Source organism: Amblyraja radiata, unplaced genomic scaffold (assembly GCF_010909765.2).
Source record: "Amblyraja radiata isolate CabotCenter1 unplaced genomic scaffold, sAmbRad1.1.pri S79, whole genome shotgun sequence".
NCBI lineage: Eukaryota > Metazoa > Chordata > Chondrichthyes > Rajiformes > Rajidae > Amblyraja > Amblyraja radiata.
This window is the reverse complement of record NW_022630169.1, coordinates 314,865-338,955: the sequence shown is the minus strand read 5'-3', so window position 1 is coordinate 338,955 and position 24,091 is coordinate 314,865. Positions and strand designations below refer to the sequence as shown.

The 24,091-nt window shown below is 48.0% G+C and overlaps 1 protein-coding gene across 1 annotated transcript in view; it reads left to right on the top strand.

Moving 5' to 3' along the window:
• Positions 1-23,779, top strand: part of LOC116969563 (NACHT, LRR and PYD domains-containing protein 12-like) — a 53,087-nt gene extending 29,308 nt beyond the window's left edge. Inside the window, exons 11-12 of the mRNA XM_033016402.1 lie at positions 22,098-22,306; positions 23,180-23,779. Of these exons, the coding sequence (XP_032872293.1) occupies positions 22,098-22,306; positions 23,180-23,779 (809 nt within the window). The remainder of the gene's footprint in view (positions 1-22,097; positions 22,307-23,179) is intronic.
• The last annotated feature ends 312 nt before the right edge of the window (positions 23,780-24,091 follow it).

The window sequence follows — 24,091 nt, the reverse complement described above, 5'->3', positions numbered from 1 at the left end:
CTTAAATATACCCAATGAACTGGCCTCAACCACCTTCTGTGGCAGAGAATTCCAGAGACTCACCACTCTCTGTGTGAAAATTGTTTTCCTCATCTCAGTCCTAAAATATTTCCCCCTTATCCTTAAACTGTGACCCCTTGTTCTGGACTTCCCCCAACATCGGGAACAATCTTCCTGCATCTAGCCTGCCCAAACCATTAAGAATGTTGTAAGTTTATACAAGATTCCCCCCTCAATCTTCTAAATTCTAGCGAGTACAAACCGAGTCTCTCCAGTCTTTCTTCATATGAAAGTTCTGACATCCCAGGAATCAGTCTGGTGAATCTTCTCTGTACTCCCTCTATGGCAAGAATGTCCTTCCTCAGATTAGGCTTTATTCCTTAGGATAGATTTCCTTAGCAGTGTTCTCATGGCATCATTATATGACACCTTTAGTCTCTGCAAACTTGTCCTTCCATAGTTCGACAACAGGTGCGCAGTATAGAGTGGTGTGCAGTATGCTCCAAACAGCGACATCTTCACCACATCTGGACAGGCACCAAACTTACGCAAGAGAATATTCGCCTGTACATACAGCATGCGTCATTAATATCCTCATCATCTGTCATTTGTGCTGTAATAACATGCCCTAGATAATTTACCTTATTACAGACACTAAGATTATTGTCAGACAATTAAAAATCAGGAAACTTTAGACATTTATCCTCTTTGGTTCCACAGATCATAACACCACTCTTACAAGCATTATATTTAATATCATGTTCCACGCCATACACAGAACATATAGTAAGGAGCTGCTGGAGACGAGCGTTAGATGGACTAAAGACCACAAGATCACCTGCATACATAATATGGTTCACTAAAATATTACCAATCATGCACCCAGTATTACAGGCTTTCAATTGTTTGGACAGATCATCAATATAAAGATTAGTCTGGTGGGCATACCATTAGGCCAGAATTCTCACAATGTGTTAGGCACCCCTCTTTGACTCATTTTAACAAACAGCTTTCTGTGATTAACACGGTCAACGGCTTTGGAAGCATCAATAATGTACATAAGGATTGAAGAGTTTGTGCCTCTATATTTATTTCCAATCTCCTTTAGGGCATATATGCATGTCAATAACCACTTGTAAATTCCAGACTCACTCCCGCTCGGATCATTGCAAATCGATCAGAAATATGTGACCGTCCCAATCTCCCCAATATTTACTTCACTCAATTCTACCCCTCACCTCCCAAACCTTTCTCCGCTGCTTTCTCTCTGTTTACACTCCCGTATTCTCCCTCCATCGTTACCACCCTCCTGATCAACCATGTCTCCTCCATCATCCTGCTCCCCCCCCTCCTGCTCCCCCTCCTCTTCACCTCCCTCAGCCCCCCCCCCGGCCTCACGTCATATCCCCCTTCCTGCTCCGCCTTCGTGCTTCCTTCTCCTCCCCCTCATTCCCTCTTTCTCTCCCTTTCCATCTCCCCTGCCTTTCTATCCCATATACTAGCACGGACAGCAGGTTGGCAGGCAGGCAGGATGACAGAAGGCAAAGAGTGGCAATAAAGGGGGCTTTTCCGGGTTGGCTGCCAGTGACTACTGGAGTTCCGCAGGGCTCGGTGCTGGGGCCGCTACTCTTCACATTATATATTCATGATTTGGACGAGGGTTTGAAGGCTTTGAGGCAACGTCTGCAGATGATACGAAAATAGTTGTGTGTGTGTGTGTGGTAGTGTAAAGAAAGCAGGAACTCTGCAGAAGGACTTGGACAGGTTGGGAGAGTGGGCAGAGAATCTCACCCTTTTGTAAATAGGGGGAAAATCCAGAAATCGGAGATACAATGGGACTTGGGAGTATTGGTGCAGGATTCCCCCCATTTAATAGACAATAGACAATTGGTGCAGGAGTAGGTGCCGAACCCAACGGCTGTAACCCCGACACCAGACACCACTGCGGCAGGGCCCGCTCCCCTCGGCTCCCCCCGCCGCCGGTGCCCAAGCCATCCTCCCCCAACACCACCCCCGCTGACCCCCGCTGGGCCCACGCCATCCCCGCTGGGCCCACGCCACACCCGTTGGACCCACGCCACCCCTGCTGGGCTCATGCCACCCTCGCTGACCCTTGCTGGGGCCCAGCCAGGCCCACCCCACCTTCATCCCCCGCCCGCAGGGCCCGCGCTGGGCCCGCGCCACCTTCATCTTCGCCCCTCCCCCCGCAAGAACGTGGGGGTGATGTGAGAGGGGGGAGGGGGAGAGAGTGAGGGGAATAAGGAAAGGGAGATTACCTTTAGTGAGATTACACAATTAAGGTAGGTTTTTAGAGCTATTATATTTTCTCCTCCATATGAATAAAATTAAACAATATCAAATCATATCAAACAATTGGAACTGCTTTCTTTTCCTTGAAAACAATACTGAAACATATGAATTCCATAGTTTGTGACATAAATACACATTTTATTGGGATCATTATATACAGATGTAACATTTCCATTTCGAGATCGTGTGGGGAGGCAAATATGCGTCAAGCCTAATCGTTAAAGATTTAAAAGATAGACTAATCGATAAAGAGCTGCGAAGGGGAATCAGAGCTGCCAAGGAAGGTGAGGAGCAAATTCTCAGCTAATGACTCTTCTTCAGTTTGGAAGGGCATGCACGAAATCACCAGCTATAAGAGGAAAGCCCCCCGCTCTTTGGACAATCGTCATCTGACGAAGGACCTGAATGAGTTTTACTTCAGGTTTGAAAATCAGAAACGTAACCCTGGTTCCCCTTCCCCAACAAACACAGCCAGACCCCAGTCTGCAAAGAATGGACCCTGCACCCTCTCCTTCCCATTCACCACTTCACACCTACTTAAGGCAAGACTCCAGTATGAAAAGAGGGGACCCTTTCCCACCCCAACCAACACTTCACACTCACTCACAGCCTGACATCAGTCCGCAAAGACTGGGCCCATCTACACCCGCCCCACTACAATCACCACTTCACACCCAATTACTCATGCTTAACCAGTCCTTGCAAAGATGTACTGTCCCTGCCTGCTTCAAAGTCTCCACTATTTTCCCTGTACCCAAAAAGGTAAGGATTACTGGTCTTAACGACTACACGCTTGTCGCACAGACCTATGTAGTCATGAAAACCGTTGAAAGGCTTGTGCTGGCCAAGCTGAAAAATATCACAATCCCTCTGCTGGACCATCTGCATTTTGCAAATTGGGCCAATAGATCTGTGGATGACGCAGTCAATCTGGGCCTGCACTTCATCCTCCAGCATCTAGACCACCAGGGGACCTATGCGAAGATTTTGTTTGATTGATTTTAGCTCTGCATTCAACACCATCGTGCCAGAGCTATTACGCTCCAAACTTTCTGTGTTGACTGTGCCTGAACCCCTCTGTTGGTGGATCACCAACTTCCTGAGAGACAGGAAGCAGCATGTGAGGCGGGAAAGCATATCTCGGACCCGCAAACGATCAGCATAGGTGCACCGCTAGATGCGTTCTCTCCCCTCTCCTCTACTCTCGCCACACCAATGACTGCACCTCCACAGACACCTCTGTAAATCTTCTCAAGTTTGCGGATGACACAACCCTGATTGGACTGATCCAGGACGGGGATCTCTGTACTCTTTTCAGTTTGACATCTTTCCTATAACGTGGTGCCCAGAACTGAACACAATATTCTAAATGCGGTCTCACCAACGTCTTATACAACTGCAACGTGACCTCCCAACGTCTATACTCAATACTCTGACTGATTGGATTGGATTGGATTATATTCAATTTATTGTCATTATCTCATAAGAGACAACGAAATGGATTTTCCTTACAATCAATTATCATAAAATAAATAATAAATAAATAAAACTTTTTTTTTAAAGCACAAACACAGAAGTCCATGACACAACACAACCCCACAGTGGCACCAAAGTTGAGGAAGGTACCATAGTCCAGCCAGCCTCCCCGCCAATCTTCCCAGATGTTCACCCGTGGTCGGGGCCTCCCGAGCACTCGCAGTCTCCGCCACGGGCGGCCCGATGCTCAGGCCGGGATGATGGAACGCCGACGCCGAAACCTCGACGGGGAACATCCTCAGCGGCCCGGACCTCCAGATCAGCCGCCTCCCACAGGAGTCCGCGGCTCCCGAAGTCCACAGGCCGAGCCGGGCGGAGTCGCAGGACTCCGCGTTGTTGATCAGCGCCGCCCGCGTTGGGAGCTCCGCGAACCACGGCTCCAGGATGTCGGTGCCGCAGATCCAGCACTCCGGGGCTCCAAACGGCGATCCCCAGTAAGGCATCCCCAGCCCCGCGATGTATCAGTGCTGCCCCGCCGCTGCTGCTCTGGTCGGTCCCGGCAGGAAAGGTAGGTATGCCCAGTAGGTATGCCGCTGGTGGGGGGAGGGGGGGGGGAGGACGCGACGAATAATAGCCGCGTCCTCTCTAGGAAGCGACTGAAGGACGGTATCCCCCTTACCGTACCCCCTTCCCCCACAAAATGCATTAAAAAACACACTTCAAACATAACAAAAAATAAATAAAAAATACCGGACTGAAGGCGGAGGCAGCTAGCAACAGCGCCACCGGATGTTCTACGGATGCTGAAGGCCAAAGTGCCAAAATACTTTTTGACCACCTGATATACCTGCGCCACCACCTTCAAGGAACCATGCAACCATCACAATTCCTCTGCCCAACTGGCTAATTGATCCAGATCCTGCTGCAATCTTTCTCAACCATCTTCACTCTCTGCAAAAGCACTCACTTCTGTATCATCAGTAAACTTGCGAATCTCGCCCTGTTCTGTGACGTTTCACAGAGTGCTGGAGTAACTCAGCGTGTCAGGCTGAGTACACAGGTTGGGAGGTCATGTTGCAGTTGCATAAGAAGTTAGTGAGGCCGCATTCAGAGTATTGTGTTCATTTCTGGGCACCATGTTATAGGAAATATGTAATCAAACTGGAAAGGGTACAGTGAAGATTTAACGAGGATGTTGCCAGGATTAGAGGGCCAGAGCGATAGGGAGAGGTTGGGTAGGCTGGGACTCTATTTCATGGAGCACAGGAAGAAGAGGGATGATCTAATAGAGGTGTATAAAATCATGATTTGAATAGATATGGTTGAGTCTTTTGCCCAGAGTAAGTGAATCGAGGAGCAGAGGAGGGCAAAAGGTGAAGGGCAAAAGATTTAATAGGAATCTGTGGGGTATGTTTTTCACTTAAAGGGTGGTAGGTGTCTGGAACAAGGTGCCAGAGGAGGTAATTGAGGCAGGGACTATCGCAACATTTAAGAAACAGTTAGACAGGTACATGGATAGGACAGGTTCGGAGGGATATGGATCAAACGTGGGCAGGTGGGACTAGTGCAGATGGGACATGCTGGGCCGAAAGGCCTGTTTCCACACTGTATCACCCTATGACTATCTTTCCCTCTCAAACCCATCCTCATGCCTTCTCCCCATTACATCTGACACCCGTATCAATCAAGAATCTTTCAATCTCCTCCTGAATAATGTCCATTGACTTGACCTCCACAGCTGTCTGTGGCAATGAATTCCACAGTTCACCACCCTCTGACCTAAGACATTCCTGCTCATCTCCTTCCTAAAGGAATGTCTTTTAATTCTGAGGCTGTGGCAACTGGCCCTAGACTCTCCCACTATTGGAAACATCCTTTCCACATCCTCTCATTGCAGGTTTTTACCTGGATGGAGAGGATGTGGAAAGGATGTTTCCAATAGTGAATGGTGAACTGTGGAATTCATTGCCACAGACAGCTGTGGAGGTCAAGTCAATGGACATTTTTCAGGAGGAGATTGAAAGATTCTTGAGGCTGGGACAGACGGCAACAGCTTCACACCGTGTTCCAAAGCTTGTATCCTGTCCAGCATCACCCAAGGCAGGAGAGATGTTATAGGAGATGTTATAGGAGATGGCAAGATGGTTTGGGTAACATTTAGAAATGTCTATGCATGTCACATCATGAATATTACTGAAGAACGATCTTGACCCGAAATACAATCTATACCTTTTCTCCAGAGATGCTGCCAGACCGACTGAGTTACACCAGCACTCTGTGACATGTCACCTATCCATGTTCTCCACAGATGCTGCTTGACGAGCTGAGTTACTCCAGCACTCTGTGAAACGTCACCTATCCATGTTCTCCACAGATGCTGCCTGATCCACTGAGTTACTCCAGCACTTTGAGACTATTTTCCCTTCACCCATCTGCCCAAGCCCACTCTCCCCCCTCCTTTCCTATGTTCATTTCCACCCATAAACCTCTATCTGCCTTTACATTTCACTCCTCTTTCAAATCTTCTCTACTTATCTACATGCATTGTTCATAGAATGATGCAGTGTGGAAACAGGATCTTCAGCCCAACTTCTCCACACCGACCAGCATGTCCCACCTACACTTGTTCCACTCACACGCGTTTGGCACATATCCCTCTAAACCTGTCCTATCCATGTATGTGTCCAAATGTCTCTTAAACATTAGGATAGTCGCAGCCTTAACTACCTCCTCTGGCAGCTCGTTACGTATACCCAGCACCCTTTGTGTGAAAAAGCTACCTCAGATTCCTGTTAATTTCTAAAATATTGGTCATAGATTATTGTGCAAAAATGTTCAAAAATAAGACTCCGAATGCATCAGAGAGCATCTAAACCCCCTGAGCTTCCAGGGCCCTTAAGCGGGCCCTGGACCCAGGCATTGAGGGACTTCACGCTTCACATTAAGTTGTTTGTAATCCTGTCATGCCACCCCCCTTTTTGAAAAGCATCGTACGGGCCTTGTTTTGGTCTCCTAATTTGAGGAAGGACATCCTGGTGATTGAGGCAGTGCAGCGTAGGTTCACGAGATTGATCCCTAGGATGGCGGGACTGTCATATGAGGAAAGATTGAAAAGACTAGGCTTGTATTCACTGGAGTTTAGAAGGATGATGGGGTTCTTATTGAAACATATAAAATTATAAAAATGACTGGACAAGCTAGATGCAGGAAACATGTTCCCAATGTTGGGCGAGTCCAGTACCAGGGGCCACAGTCTTAGAATAAATGGTAGGTCATTTAAGACTAAGGTGAGACAAAACTTTTTCACCCAGAGAGTTGTGAATTTATAAAATTCCCTGCCACAGAGGGCAGTGGGGGCCAAGTCACTGGATGGATTTAAGAGTGAATTAGATAGAGCTCTAGGGGGCTATTGGAGTCAAGGGATATGGGGAGAAGGCAGGCACGGGTTATTCATAGGGGACGATCAGCCATTATCACAATGAATGGCGGTGCTGGCTCGAAGGGCCTAATGGCCTCCTCCTGCACCTATGTTCTATGTTTCTATGTTTCAAGTCAAGCAGAGTGCTGGGCCAACAATTCAATCCATTCCATTTCAAGTCAAGCACAGTGCAGGGCTAAGAAATCGTTTATTGCAAGCACATTGCGGGCTTACGTCAGTTATTCCAATCACATTGAAGACTCACAGTCCAGTTGACTCATTGCGTAGAATTACAGTTCTGGACTCTCTCATGATCTTCCAGAGTGACTGACTCGCGTCCGACCTCAGGGGCTTTATACTCCTGCACCCCCCGGAAGGGGCGTTACCTTCCTCATGATCTGATGGATAGTAAGGGTAAAAATACACTAATGGGTGTTATTTACAGGCCTCCAAACATGAAACCACGATATAGGATACCAATTACACCAGGAGATACAATTGGTATCTTAGAAAGGTGGGTCACGGGAAATGTCAACATGCAGGTGGATTTGGAAATTCAGATTGATACTGGAGCACAAGAAAGGAAATTTGAAGAATGCCTCCGAATGGATTCTTAGAGCAGCTTGTAACGGAGCCGACCCGGAAAAAGCCAATTCTGGATTTAGTGTTGTGTGATGAACCGGATTTGATAAGGGAAGTCAAGATAAAGGGACCACTGGGAGGTAGCGCCCACAATATGATCAGTTTGAAATCTGTAATTTGAGAGGGAGAATGTGAACTCGGATGCGTCGGTATTGGAGCTGAGCAAAGGAGGCGGCAGAGGCATGAGGGAGGACCTGGCCAAAGATGACTGGAAATGGACCCTGGAAGGGATGAGGGTGGAACAGCAATGGCAGGAATGTCTGGTGGGAATAATTCGGAAGAATCCGAATGATTTTATTCCAAAGAGGAAGAAAGATTCTAGGGGGAGAAAGAAGCCAGTGTGACTGAGAAGGAAAGTCAACGACAGTTTTAAACTGAGAGAGACGGGGGAGAGGGTGGACTGAATGGATTCTTCAAGAACTCCAACTGTCGACGCTCCCCCCCCCATACACACACACACACACGTCAACGTCCGTTAACTGCACGGTCGTGTGCAGTCGACGCTCGCTCCCGAGCGACCCCGACCCGACACGAACAACTTTTAACGGCTGTCGGTTATCAACGGCTGCTCCCGGGAAACGCCGCGAGGCCGAGTGACATCAACACACACCATTCCCGCCCCCGCGCACCTTTTCCATTTTCAAAGCAAAGCACCTTTTGTATTTTCAAATCAAACCATCTTTTTTCATTTTCAAATAAAACACCTTTTGCATTTACAAAGCAAACCACCATTTGCATTTACAAAGCAAACCACCATTTGCATTTTCAAACCGAACCACCTTTTGCATTTCCAAACTAAACCAAAGCACCATTTGCATTTTCAAACCAAAAAAAACTTTTGTATTTTCAAAGCAAACCTCCTTCTGCAATTACAAACCAAACCTCTGAGTCTTTGACTCGAGAGTCTTCGGCGAGGAGCCTGAGAAGAGGAGACCACGCAATACGCTTGAGAGGTAGAGACGAAAGAAGGAGATGTCAAGCAAGCTGATTCAGTGCGATGCTTGCAGCATGTGGGAGGTCAAGGACACCGCTGGTGCCTCTGGCTGCTACAAATGCAAGAAGTGCATCCAGGTAGAGCTCCTGAAGGACCGTGTTGGGGAACTGAATAAGCAAGTGGATGACCTCCGGTTCGTCCGAGAAACGGAGTCGTTCCTCGACAAGTCCTACAGTAAGATTGTTACACCTAAGGTACTGGAAGAGAGAAGGTGGGAGACAGTGAGAAAGGGAGGGAAGCATGGGATGCCAACTTCCCCGGGTGTTGTACCTCTTGTGAACAGGTTCACCCACTTAGAAGCTGTCGGGACAGAAGAGGTGTTTACACTGAGCGGCGGACTGGCTTGCGATGCGAATAGGGCTGTTGAGTCAAAACTAAAAAGGCCTAAGGCAGGCAACGCCATTGTAGTGGGAGACTCCGTTGTGAGAGGTACGGACAGGGTTTTCTGCGGCAACAGACGGAATGCGAGGATGGTGTGCTGCTTCCTGGTGCCAGGATCCAGGATGTCACGGACAGAGTGCAGAAAATCCTCAAGGGCGAAGGTGAACATCCGGAAGTGGTAATGCATGTCGGCACAAACGATGTCGGAAAGAAGGGGATGAATATTCTGCAGCGTGACTTTAGAGAGCTCGGTCAAATGCTGAAAAGCAGGACCTCCAGGGTTGTTATCTCCGGTTTGCTTCCAGTTCCTCGTGCTGGCGAGAGCAGCAACAGGGAGATACGGGACCTGAACGTGTGGCTGAGGAACTGGTGCACGGGGCAGGGATTTAGATTCTTAGGTCACTGGGATCTGTTTTGGGGTAAGGGGGAACTGAACAAAAGGGACGGATTGCATCTTAACAGGTGTGGGACCAGCATTCTGGCAGGCAGGTTTGCCACTGCTACATGGGTGGTTTTAAACTAAATAAGGGGGGTGGGGTGTCGAATGGGATAGTGGAGGATGGAGTTAAAGGGAAAGGGTTTCATAAATGTGTGAGCGTAGAGACAGAGGGGTGTAAAATGAGGGTAGAAGCAATAGGTAGCAACGTGAAAAGTAAAAGTGGCAGGCCGGCAAATCCAGGGCAAAAATCAAAAAGGGCCACTTTTCAGCATAATAGTATAAGGGGTAAGAGTGTTTTAAAAACAAGCCTAAAGGCTTTGTGTCTCAATGCAAGGAGCATTCGTAATAAGGTGGATGAGTTGAATGTGCAGATAGCTATTAATGACTATGATATAGCTGGGATCACGGAGACATGGCTCCAGGGTGACCAAGGCTGGGAGCTGAACATCCAGAGATTTCAATATTCAGGAGGGATAGACAGAAAGGGAAAGGAGGTGGGGCAGCGTTGCTGGTTAGAGAGCAGATTAACGAAATAGAAAGGAAGGACATTAGCTTTGAGGATGTGGAATCGATATGGGTAGAGCTGCGAAACACTAAGGGGCAGAAAAAGCTAGTGGGAGTTGTGTACAAGCCACCTAACAGTAGTAGTGAAGTTGGGGATGGCATCAAACAGGAAATTAGAAATGCGTGCAACAAAGGTAAAACAGTTATAATGGGTGACTTCAATCTACATATAGTTTAGGGGGAATCAAATTGGCAAGGGTGCTGAGGAAGAGGATTTCTTGGAATGTATGCGGGATAGTTTTCTAAACCAACATGTAGAGGAACCAACGAGAGAGCAGGCTATTCTAGACTGGGTATTGAGTAATGAGGAAGGGTTAGTTAGCAGTCTTGTTGTGCGTGGCCCCTTGGCAAGAGAGACCATAATATGGTTGAGTTCTTCATTAGGATGGAGAGTGACATCGTTAATTCAGAAACAAGGGTCCTGAACTTAAAGACAGGTAACTTTGAGGGTATGAGACGTGAATTGGCCAAGATAGACTGGCGATTGATTCTTAATGAGTTGACGGTGGATATGCAATGGAATGCATTTAAAGACGGCATGGATGAACTACAACAATTGTTCATCCCAGTTTGGCAAAAAAATAAATCTGGGAAGGTAGTGCATCCGTGGAAAACAAGGGAAATCAGGGATAGTATCAAAAAAAAGATGAAGCGTACAAATTAGCCAGAAAAACTAGCCTACCAGAGGACTGGGAGAAATTCAGATACCAGCAGAGGAGGACAAAGGGCTTAATTAGGAAAGGGATACTAGATTATGAAACAAAACAGGCAGGGAACATAAAAACTGACTGCAAACGATTTTATAGATATGTGAAGAGAAAAAGAGTAGTTAAAACAAATGTAGGTCCCTTGCAGTCAGAAACCAGGTTAGCCGGGAAGTGGTGTTAGGTAAATTGAATGGATTAAAGGCCGATAAATCCCCAGGGCCAGATAGCCTGCATCCCAGAGTACTTAAGGAAGTAGCCCCAGAAATAGTGGATGCATTAGTGATAATTTTTCAAAACTCTTTAGATTCTGGAGTAGTTCCTGAGGATTGGAGAGTAGCTAATGTAACACCACTTTTTAAAAAGGGAGGGAGAGAGAAAACGGATATTTACAGACCAGTTAGTCTAACGTCGGTAGTGGGGAAACTGCTAGAATCAGTTATTAAAGATGGGATAGCAGCACATTTGGAAAGTAGTGAAATCATTGGACAAAGTCAGCATGGATTGATGAAGGGTAAATCATGTCTGACGAATCTTATAGAATTGTTCGAGGATGTAACTAGCAGAGTGGATAAGGGAGAACCAGTGGATGTGTTATATCTGGACTTTCAGAAGGCATTCGACAAGGTCCCACATAAGAGATTAGTATACAAACTTAAAGCACACGGTATTGGGGGTTCAGTATTGATGTGGATAGAGAACTGGTTGGCAGACACAAAGCAAAGAGTAGGAGTAAACGGGTCCTTTTCACAATGGCAGGCAGTGACTAGTGGGGTACCGCAAGGCTCAGTTCTGCGACCCCAGCTATTTACGATATATATTAATGATTTGGACGAGGGAATTGAATGCAACATCTCCAAGTTTGCGGATGACACGAAGCTGGGGGGCAGTGTTAGCTGTGAGGAGGATGCTAGGAGGATGCAAGGTGACTTGGATAGGCTGGGTGAGTGGGAAAATGCATGGCAGATGCAGTATAATGTGGATACATGTGAGGTTATCACTTTGGTGGCAAAACAGGAAAGTAGATTATTATCTGAATGGTGGCCGATTAGGAAAGGGGGAGATGCAACGAGACCTGGGTGTCATGGTACACCAGTCATTAAAAGTAGGCATGCAGGTGCAGTAGGCAGTGAAGAAGGCGAATGGTATGTTAGCATTCATAGCACAAGGATTTGAGTATAGGAGCAGGGAGGTTCTACTGCAGTTGTACATGGTCTTGGTGAGACCACACCTGGAGTATTGCGTACAGTTTTGGTCTTCTAATCTGAGGAAAGACATTCTTGCAATAGAGGGAGTACAGAGAAGGTACACCAGACTGATTCCTGGGATGTCAGGACTTTCATATGAAGAAAGACTGTATAGACTCGGTTTGTACTCGCTAGAATTTAGAAGATTGAGGGGGGATCTTATAGAAACTAACAACATTCTTAAGAGATTTGACAGGCTAGATGCAGGAAGATTGTTCCCGATGTTGAGGAAGTCCAGAACAAGGGGTCACAGTTTAAGAATAAGGGGGACGAGATGAGGAACACCTTTTTCACACAAAGAGTGGTGATTCTCTGGAATTCTCTCCCGCAGAAGGTAGTTGAGGCCAGTTCATTGGCTATATTTAAGAGGGAGGTAGATGTGGCCCTTGTGGCTAAAGGGATCAGGGGGTATGGAGAGAAGGCAGGTACAGGATACTGAGTTAGATGATCAGTCATGATGATATTGAATGGCGGTGCAGGCTCGAAGGGCCGAATGGCCTATTCCTGCACCTATGTTCTATGTTTCTATGTTTCTATGAAAGCAGAATGCAAACCTGGGGTTGCACCCAATCAGCTGCTTCCTCTGATCCTCTTCCACCAATTACAGGCTTCCACCATACCCCTTCTATTGGTCTCGTTGCATCTCCCCTTTTCCTAATCGGCCACAATTCAGATACAAGTCTACTTTCCTGTTTTTGCCACCAAAGTGGATAACCTCACATTTATCCACATTAGACTGCATCTGCCATGCATTTTCCAACTCACCCAGCCTATCCAGGTCACCTTGCAGCCTCTTAGCATCCTCCTCACAGCTAACATTGCCCCCCAGCTTCGTGTCATCCGCAAACTTGGAGATGTTGCATTCAATTCCCTCGTCCAAATCATTAATCTATATTACTAAAAGTATTTTCTTGACCGGTTTTGGCCTTCTGTGCTGAGATTTCCGAGAGAACGCCGCCACCTACGGACGTCATTTTTGGCTACCTTGCTCAGAGCCCCCGCTCCGCCGTATGTGTGCCGAGGATTTTTCCTATCGATGAAAAATTACAGAGATATTAATGCTTTTACAAAATTCCCCACTCTCTCTGCTGCTCCTGCTGGTGGGAGGAGGAGGGACTATAAAACCAGGAAGTGGTGTGCCCCAATCAGTCTCTACAACATGGAGGTATGAGCTCTGAATGACTGAACAAATGTCTACACAGCTGTGAGTAAGTCCCCTTAATTTGGTTTGAAAATGAAAATATGGTTATGGTTAGTTTGAGGGAAAAAAGCACTGCATGCAAATGGTTGTTTGGGGGGTTTGGGTTGAGTAAAAAGGCATTCTCCCCACCTCTCCCTCCCATTCTCCCCCTCTCCTCTCTCCCCCCTCTCTCCTCTCCTATTTCCCCCCCTCTCTCCTCCTTCCGCCTCTCATCTCTCCCCCCTCTCCTCTATCGGCCCCCTCTCCTCTCTCCCCCCTCTCCTCTCTCACCTCTCCACTCTCCCCCCTCTCTATCCCTCTCTCCCCCCTCTCTCCTCCCCCCCCTCTCCTCTAACCACCTCCTCTGCCCATTCTCCTCTCCCCCCTCTCCTCTCTCTCCTCCCCATCTCCTCTCTCCACCTCTCCTCTCACCCCCCTCTCCTCTCACCCCCTCTCCTCTCACCCCCCTCACCTCTCACCCCCTACTCCTCTCACCCCCTCCCCTCCCCCTCCCACCCTCTCCCCCCATTCTCCTCTCCCCCTCTCCTCCCCCCCTCTCCTCTCCCCCTCCTCTTCCCACCCTCCTCTTTCCCCCTCCTCTTCCCCACCTCTCCCCTCCTCCTCTCCCCCCTCCTCTTCCCCCTCCTCTTCCCCCCCTCCAACCCCCCTCCTCCCCCCATCTCCTTCCCCCTTCTCCTCTCCCCCCTCCTCCCACCCTCTCCTCTTCCCCCCTCTCCCCCTCCTCTCCCCCATCTCTCTCTTCCCCCATCCTGCTTTACCTCACCTCTCCCTCTCGCCCCACTCCTCCTCTACCCTCTCCGTCTCTCCCCCCTCTCCTCCCCTCTCTGGCTCTCCTCTCCTCCTCTCCTCTCTCTCTCCTCTCCTCCCCCTCTCTTCTCCTCCCCTCATTTTTCTCCCCCTCCTCCCCTCCATCGCCCCGCCAACTGTCCATCCCCACTAGCACCCCTCCCCCCCTCCACACGACCCCTTCCCACTAGTCCCTCTGACCCTGACCTCCCTCCCCTCCCTTCCACCCACCTCTCCCCCACCCATCTCATCACTCCTATCTACTCTCACCCCCATCGCGCTCCCCTCTCCCCCCCCTCCTTACCCCGCCCCTCTCGCCCCCTTTCTCGCCCACTCTCTCGCCCCCTTTCTCGCCTCCACTCTCTCCCCCCTTCCCCCCAACCCCTCTCTCCCCCCTCCCCCTTCTCCCCCCTCTCTCCCCCTCTCTCTCTCCCCTCCATCCACTCCATCTCCTCCCCTCTCTCTCTGTCTCTGCCCCTTCTCTCTCTATCCTCACTCTCTACCCCCGCCCCCCCCCCTCTCTCTAGATGTGACTGCAAGTTGGGGGCGATGCGTCAGTAGATAGGGTGGTTATGGGGTAAAATGAGCAAATTAATAATATTAATATAATATCAAGTGGGGTAATTAGCGTGAGTGCGGGGAGGGGGGATAGTTAGTGTGTGTGACGCTGCATGCCGCCTCCCCCCCCGGCCCACAACCGCACGTTGGGGGAACAGACCCGACGGGTCTGCACTTGGTTTAGTATATATTTTAAATAACTGGGGTCCCAGCACTGAGCCTTGCTGTACCCCACTAGTCATTGCCTGTCATTGTGAAAATGACCAGTTTACTCCTACTCTTTGCTTCCTGTCTGCCAGCCAGTTTTCTAGCCACATCAATACTGAACCCCCAATACCTTTTGCTTTAAATGTGTATACTAATCTCCTATGTGGGACCTTGTCGAAAGCCTTCTGAAAGTCCAGATATAACACATCCACTGGTTCTCCCTTATTTACTCTACTGGTTACATCCTAAAAAATTCTATAAGATTCGTCAGACATGATTAACCTTTCAGAAATGCAAGCTGACTTTGCCCAATGATTTCACCACTTTCCACATGTGCTATCCCATTTTTAATAACTGACTCTAGCAGTTTCCCCACTACCGATGTTAGACTAACTGGTCTGTAATTCCCCGTTTTCTCTCTCCCTCCCTTAAAAAAGTGGGGTTACATTAGCTACCCTCCAATCCTCAGGAACTACTCTAGAATCTAAAGAGTTTTGAAAAATTATCACTAATGCATCCACTATTTCTGCGGCTACTTCCTTAAGTACTCTGGGATGCAGCCTATCTGGCCCTGGAGATTTATCGGCCTTTAAGCAATTCAATTTACCTAACACCACTTCCCCTCTAACCTGGATTTCACTCAGTTCCTCCATCTCATTTGACCCCCGGTCCCCTGCTATTTCCGGCAGATTATTTATGTCTGCCTTAGTGAAGACAGATTCAAAGTAGTTATTCAATTGGTCTGCCATGTCTTTGTTCCTCATGATCAATTCACCCGTTTCTGACTGCAAGGGGCCTACATTTGTTTTATCTAATCTTTTTCTCTTCACATATCTATAAAAACTTCTACAGTCAGTATTGTATGTTCCCCGCCAGTTTTCTTTCATCATCTTTTTTCCCTTTCCTAATTAAGCCCTTTGTCCTCCTCTGCTGCACTGAATTTCTCCCAGTCCTCTGGTAGGCTGCTTTTTCGAGCTAATTTGTATGCTTCGTCTTTCGTTTTGATACTTTACCTGATTTCCCTTGTTATCCATGGATGCACTACCTTCCCTGATTTCTTTTTTTGCCAAACTGGGATGAACAATTGTTGTAGTTCATCCATGCAGTCTATAAATGCCTTCCATTACATATCCACCGTCAGCCCTTTAAGTATCATTTGCCAGTCTATCTTGGCCAATTCACGTCTCATCTCCTCAAAGTCAGCTTTCTTTAAGTTCAGGACCCTTGTTCCTGAATTAACAATGTCACTCTCCATCCTAAAGAAGAACTCAACCATATTTTGGTCACTCTTGCCCAAGGGGCCACGCACAGCAAGACTGCTAACTAACACCTCCTCATTCATCAAGACCCAATCTAGAATAGCCTGCTCTCTCGTTGGTTCCTCTACATGTTGGTTTAGAAAACTATCCCGCATACATTCCAAGAAATCCCCTTCCTCAGCCAATTCGATTCACCCACTCTATATGTAGATTAAAGTCACCCATTATATATATTTTACCTTTGTTGCACGCATTTATATTTCCTGTTTAATGCCATCCCCAACTCCACTACTACTGTTACGTGGCCTGTACACAACTCCCACTAGCGTTTTCTCCCCCTTATTGTTTCGCAGCTCTACCCATATCGATTCCACGTCCTCCAAGCCAATACCTTCCGTTCTTTTCCGTTATTCTCCTCTCTAACGAGCAACGCTACCCCACCTCCTTTTCCTTTCTGTCTAACCCTCCTGAATATTGAATATCCCTGGAAGTTCGGCTCTCAGCCTTGGTCACCCTGGAACCATGTCTAAAGCCCTGAACACCACTCTAAACCCCTCTAAACCATTGTAAACCCCTCTAAACCTTGCCAACCCCTCTAAACCACTCTGTAAACCGCTCTAATGCCCTCAAACCACATCTAAACGACAGTAAAGAACTACAACCCCCTCTAAACCCCGCTGTAAACCCCTTTAAACTGATGAACACCCCTGTCAACCCATTATTAACCCCTCTACACCCCTGTAAACACATCTAAACCCCTGTAAACCCCTGTAATCCACTCTTAACACCTAAACCACTCAAATCCACTATAATCCCCTCTAAAATTCTATAAACACATCTAAACGCCTATAAACACATCCAAGTCACTCTAACCCCCATGGGAACCGCTCTAAACCCCCTGAAAACCACTCAAAACACCTCTAACTTCTATACTTCCCTCTGAACCCCTCTAAAGCCCTCTAAACCTCTGTAGACTTCTCTAAACCCCTGTAAAACCCTCTAAACAACTCTTAACCTTTCTAAACCCTTCTAAACTCCTCTAAACACATCTAAACCCCTCAGAAACCCTCAACACATCTCTAAACCCCTCTAAACCAGTGTTAATCTTCTAAACCCTCTAACCCCTCTAAACCCCACTAAACCCATCCAAATACCTCCAACCCCTTCTAAACCCCTCCAAACTCCTCTAAACCCCTCGGACCCCCTCCAAACTACTACACACGCCTCTAAACATATTTAAACCCCATCTACGCCCCTATATACACCTCCAAACAATTCCAAACCATTTTAAATCCCTCTAAACCCCTCTAAAACACCGTCAACTCTTTTAAACCACTGTAAACCACATCTAACCCCCCCCCCCCACCACCACCCCTGCAAACCCCTCGAAACCTCTCTATTCCGCTCTATATCCCCTGTAAAACCCTGTAAACCCTTCTAAACACCTCGAAACACCTCGAAACCTCTCGAAACCGCTCTATTCCCCTCTACATCGGTCTAAATTCCTGTAAACGCCCTCAACACCACTAAACCCCGCTAAACACATGTAAACAAAATGGCGGATGTGCAAGAGTATGGCTGCTCTGCCTTCAGTCCGCCTTTTCACCCTTTCTAGTGTCTAAAAACGTTTTATTTTGGAATTCTAAACTTTTTATGTGGGGGTGGGAAGGAAGAAATTGTATTTTCTTAGCCCTAGCTGTTCGGAGATGCGGTTTTCCTGCGGAATCGCATCTTCGCCCTCTCCGTGCGGCCTACCTTCGGGACTGGAGCGGCGTTTCCTGCCGGGATCGGCCGGGACTGCAGCTTCGGTGGCGGCACAGCGCTGGGTCACCATCACGGAGTGGGCGATGTCCTACCCGGGTCGTCGTGCGGTAAGCTCCGGAGTGCTGTGAACGCCGACTCCAACATCAGATGAGCTGTGGCTAAGAGCGCCCAGCAGCGGGTGGCGCTGGATTTAAAACACCTCGGAGCCTGGGATCCGAGATCGCCAGAGTCGGAGCACCGACCAGCGCGGCCTGAGGACTTCGGGAGCGCCTCTGAGCCCCTATCAACCGCCTTAAACATCTGTAAGCCCCTCTAAACCCCTCTAGACATCTCTAAGCCTCTCTAAGCCCCTCTAAACTCTCTAAAGCCCTATAAACCCCTTGACGCCCTTCTAACCCCTTCGAAACAGCTCGACTTCCCTTCTGAACCGCTATAACCCATCTACCCCCCTCTGAACCATTTCTAAACCCCGCTGAACCCTCTCACAACTCTTATAACCCCGCATATACCATTCTAAACCCCTCAAATGTCTTGACAAGAATAGCTTCGCACAGGAAGGAGCTTCAGATGCTGGTTTCAACCGAAGATAGACACAAATGCTGGAATAATCCAGCGTGACATACAGCATCTCTGGAGAATAGTGTCTCGAAAAGGAACAGTGCGAGTCCGCACTTACAAGCGATGCCCACACATTGTCGATGTCCTACACGCACTGGGGACAACTTACATTTAAACCTGTATATCTACAAACCTATGCGTCTTTGGAGATTGGGGGAAACCGAAGATGTCGTACAAAATCCATGCGGTCAGGGAGAAGACGTACTAACTCCATACATACAGCACACTTGGTCGGGATTGAACCCGCGTCTCTGGCGTTGTAAGGCAGCAACTCTACCACTGTGCCTCCGAGCTGCATAGCTTTAGCTGAGAAACACAGATACAACATATGTGGTCACAAAAAGCTGGAATAACCGCGGGCCAGGCGGCATCTCTGGAGAAATCCACGCGGTCACGGAGAGAACATACAGACCGTGCGGACGGCGGCCGTGGTCGGAATCGAACCCGGTCTCTGAACGTGAGGCAGCTGTGCCACTGTTTACTGGCGCTCTCCCCTAATTTCCGATTTACTGGTGCTATCCCCTACATCCCCATTTATTGGTGTCCTCCCCTGATTCAGCATTTAATGCTGCGCTCCCCAAATTCCCCATTTGCTGAGGCTTGCTCTCTTTGAACCAGGCTCGCAGCTTTCGCACCAGCTCGCACTTTTCAGACCAGGATGGCATTTTTTGAAGACGGTTCGTACTTTTCGCACCAGGCTCGCACATTTTTGCGCCACGATCGCAGTTTTCGCACCAGGACCGTAGTTTTCGCACCAGGATCGCAGTTTACGCACCAGGAGCGCAGTTTGCGCACCAAGCTCGCACTTTTTGCACCAGGCTCGCACATTTTGCGCCTGATCGCAGTTTTCGCACCAGGATCGCATTGTTCGTATCACGCTCGCTCATTTTTCGTAGCAGGCTCGTACTTTTATCTCCAGTCTCGCAATTTTCGCAGACGCCCCTCAAAACTCATCTGACCACCTCTAAACCCCTCCAAACCCCACTAAACTCCTCTGAACCCCTCTGAACGGCTCTAAATCCATCTATTCCCCTCTGAACTCCTCTGAACCATCTAACCCTCCTCTAAACCATCTACACACCTCTAAACCCCTCTAAACATATCTGAACGCCTCTGAACCCCTCTAAACTCCTCTGAATCCCTCTAAACCCATCTAAACACCGGGAAACTCATCTGAACCCTTCTGAACCCTCTGCAGCACTGTGATCCCCTCTAAACACCTCTGAACCACACAAAACCCCTCGGAACCCCAGTAAACACTTCTAAACCTCTCTAATCCCTTCTGAGGTACTCTCAACCCCTCTAAACCCATTTGAACCGCTCTGAACCCCTCTGATCCACAAAACGCACTCGAAACCACTCTAAAACACTCTAAACACCTCCAAACCTCTCTGAACCCCTCTGAACATCTCTACACCCCTCTAAACCACTGGAAACCCCTGTAATACCCTCGACACCAATCTAACCCCCTCTGAACCTCTCAGAATCCCTCTAAACCCCATCTAAACTCCTATAAACCCATCTGAACCCCTCTGAACCCCTGTAAAAAACTCGAAACCCACCGGAACCCACCGAAACCCATCTAATCATCTATAAACACGTGTAATCCCCTCTGAAGCCCTCTAAACCCGTCTGAACCCCTCTAACCCACTCTAAACATCTCTAACGCCCCGGTACCCGCTCAAAACAACTCTACACCCGTAGAACCCCCCTTAAACCCCTCTAAACTTCTCTGATCTGCACCAACCCCCCTCAAACACATCCAAACTCCTCTAAATCCCTCCTAACCCCTCTAAACCCCTCCAAATACCTCTAAACCCATTTAAATCCATCTAAAACCCTCCAAACCACTGTAAACACCTTGTAGACCCACCTAAACCCCTCTAAACTAATCCAAAACTGTGGCAACCACTAACCCCACCCGTCGTAAACCACGCTAAATAGCTCTGTCCCTCTAAACTCCTGTAAACCCATGTAAGTCAATCTAAACCCCTCTAAACCTCCTCCAAATCCGTCTAAATCCCTTGTAAACCGCTCTAAACACCTCTAAACCCCTCTAAACATGTAAACCCCAGACACCCCCTGTAACCCCTGTAAAAACGCCAAAACATCTGAAAACCCATCTAAACCTCTCCAGAGCAGTGTAAACACATGCGAACTGCTGTAAACCCGTGTGAACTCACCTACACCCCCTGTAAACCCATGAAACCACTCCAAACCCCATGTAAACCCCATATAAACCACTAACACCCCCTGTAAACGCAACTAACCCACTCTAAAACAACTCAAACACCTCTGAACCCTCAAAACCCCTCGAAAACCCCCAAAACTCATCTAAACACCTCTAACCCACCTAAACACCTCTAAACCCCTCTAAACACATCTAACCCCCCCCCCCCAACCCCCTGTAAATCCCTCTAAACCCTCTCATCCTCTCTAAACAACTGTAACCCCCTATACATTCCTCTGAACCCTTGAAATCCCTCCTAACCCCTCTAATCCCCTGTAAATCCATGAAACCACTGTAAACCGATGTAAATGCCTCCAAACAACTTTAAACACCTCTAAACCCATCTAAACCCCTCTAGCCAAAGATCTTATATAGCTATAAGATATACAAGCTTTGCCTCTAACGCCTCTAAACCACTTTGGATTCCTCTAAACCTCTGTAAACCCCTCTAAACCCCATGTAAATTCCTCTAAACCCCTGTAAACCTCTCCAAACACCTCTAACCCACTCGAAACCCCTCGACACCGCTGTAAACCCATGTAAACCTCTGTAAATGTATGTAAACCTCTGAGACCCCTGTAAACCCCTCAAAACCCCTATAACCGCATGTAAACCCTCCAACCCTCTTTAAACCCCTGTAAACCACTCTAAATCGCTCTAAACCATATAACCATATAACCATATAACAATTACAGCACGGAAACAGGCCATCTCGACCCTTCTAGTCCGTGCCGAACACATAATCTCCGCTAGTCCCATATACATGCGCTCAGACCATAACCCTCCATTCCTTTCCCATCCATATAACTATCCAATTTATTTTTAAATGATAAAAACGAACCTGCCTCCACCACCTTCACTGGGCGCTCATTCCACACTCTCTGAGTAAAGAAGTTCCCCCTCATGTTACCCCTAAACTTCAGTCCCTTACTTCTCAAGTCATGTCCCCTTGTTTGAATCTTCCCTACTCTCAGTGGGAAAAGCTTTTCCACGTCAACTCTGTCTATCCCTCTCATCATTTTAAAAACCTCTATCAAGTCCCCCCTTAACCTTCTGCGCTCCAAAGAATAAAGCCCTAACTTGTTCAACCTTTCTCTGTAACTTAGTTGCTGAAACCCAGGCAACATTCTAGTAAATCTCCTCTGTACTCTCTCTATTTTGTTGACATCCTTCCTATAATTAGGCGACAAAAATTGTACGTCAAGATGGCGCACCTGAGAGGGCGACGTCGCGGAGCTCTCAGAGTCAACCTGTTTTTTTGTCTGTTTCTTGTTATTTTGTGCCATACTACGGTAACAGCATGGTCAGCAAACGGCGTCTATGACCGGGCGACCCTACTACGACTGAGAGAGTGCAGTCCTTTCGGACATTTAGACCCGAGCACGTCTAACCCCTACCCTGAGCTAATACGCTACAGCGACTCGTCGCTAAGCCGGCACCCGGACAACGACAGGCCCAGGCGGAGACGCGGCAGACGGGGAGGGACCGAACGACGACTCCGGCGCTTGGTTAGCAGTGGAAACATAGAAACATAGAAACATAGAAATTAGGTGCAGGAGTAGGCCATTCGGCCCTTCGAGCCTGCACCGCCATTCAATATGATCATGGCTGATCATCCAACTCAGTATCCCGTACCTGCCTTCTCTCCATCCCTTCTGATCCCCTTAGCCACAAGGGCCACATCTAACTCCCTCTTAAATATAGCCAATGAACTGGCCTCGACTACCCTCTGTGGCAGGGAGTTCCAGAGATTCACCACTCTCTGTGTGAAAAAAGTTCTTCTCATCTCGGTTTTAAAGGATTTCCCCCTTATCCTTAAGCTGTGACCCCTTGTCCTGGACTTCCCCAACATCGGGAGCAATCTTCCTGCATCTAGCCTGTCCAACCCCTTAAGAATTTTGTAAGTTTCTATAAGATCCCCTCTCAATCTCCTAAATTCTAGAGAGTATAAACCAAGTCTATCCAGTCTTTCTTCATAAGACAGTCCTGACATCCCAGGAATCAGTCTGGTGAACCTTCTCTGCACTCCCTCTATGGCAATAATGTCATTCCTCAGATTTGGAGACCAAAACTGTACGCAATACTCCAGGTGTGGTCTCACCAAGACCCTGTACAACTGCAGTAGAACCTCCCTGCTCCTATACTCAAATCCTTTTGCTATGAAAGCTAACATACCATTCGCTTTCTTCACTGCCTGCTGCACCTGCATGCCCACTTTCAATGATTGGTGTACCATGACACCCAGGTCTCGCTGCATCTCCCCTTTTCCTAGTCGGCCACCATTTAGATAATGGAAGGTTAGCCCTCCCGGTTATACTGTTTGCTAACGTCCAGTCTCTGGTAAATAAGATGGATGAGCTCCATGCTCGGGCTCCACGCAGAGGAACTTACAGGACTGCTCCATGCTGTGCTTCTGTGAAACATGGCTGGGGGAAAGGACACCCGACGAGGCGATAACACCAGACGGCTACACGGCCTTCAGGGAGGACCGGAGCGCAGCGGACAGCGGCAAGACCCGCGGCGGAGGAACGGCCGTCCTCGTCAAACAAACCTGGTGTACCGACTGTAAGCTTATTTCTAAATCTTGCTCTGAGAATGTGGAAGATCTAACTGTGAAGCTACGGCCGTTTTATTTACCCAGAGAACTGCAATGTATTATTGTGAGTGTCGTGTATATTCCCCCTTCTGCCAAAGAAGAGGCTGCACTCAGGGAGCTACACAACATGATCAATGAGCATGAAAACAAATATCCTGATGCTGCTTTTATTATTCTGGGAGACTTTAATCATTGCAACCTCAAGAAAAACATTCCAAAACTGTATCAGTTTGTGACTTTCCCAACTAGAGGAAATAAGACACTGGACCACTGCTACAGTAATATCAAAAATGCTTTTACAGCTGAACCAATACCCCACTTCGGCAAGTCTGACCACCTGGCAATTCGGCTCAAGCCCACCTACACCAAGAGGCTTAAGGCATAGCCAGTCACAGTCAGAACTGTTAACACCTGGACGGACAGTGCACAGGCTAGCCTGCAGGGATGTTTAGAGGCTACAGACTGGAATATCTTTAAGGTGGCCACAGATGACATTCATGAATACACAGAGGCTGTGAGTGACTACATCAGCTGGTGCACATCTATATGTGCCCCTCCCAGAACTGTGCGTGTGTTTCCAAACCAGAAACCTTGGTTCAAAGGAAACATAAAACAGAAGATCAGGAAAAGGCAGGAAGCTTTTAAGTCAGGAGATCAAAGGGAGTACAAGAAAGCCCGGTACGAGCTACAGAAGTCC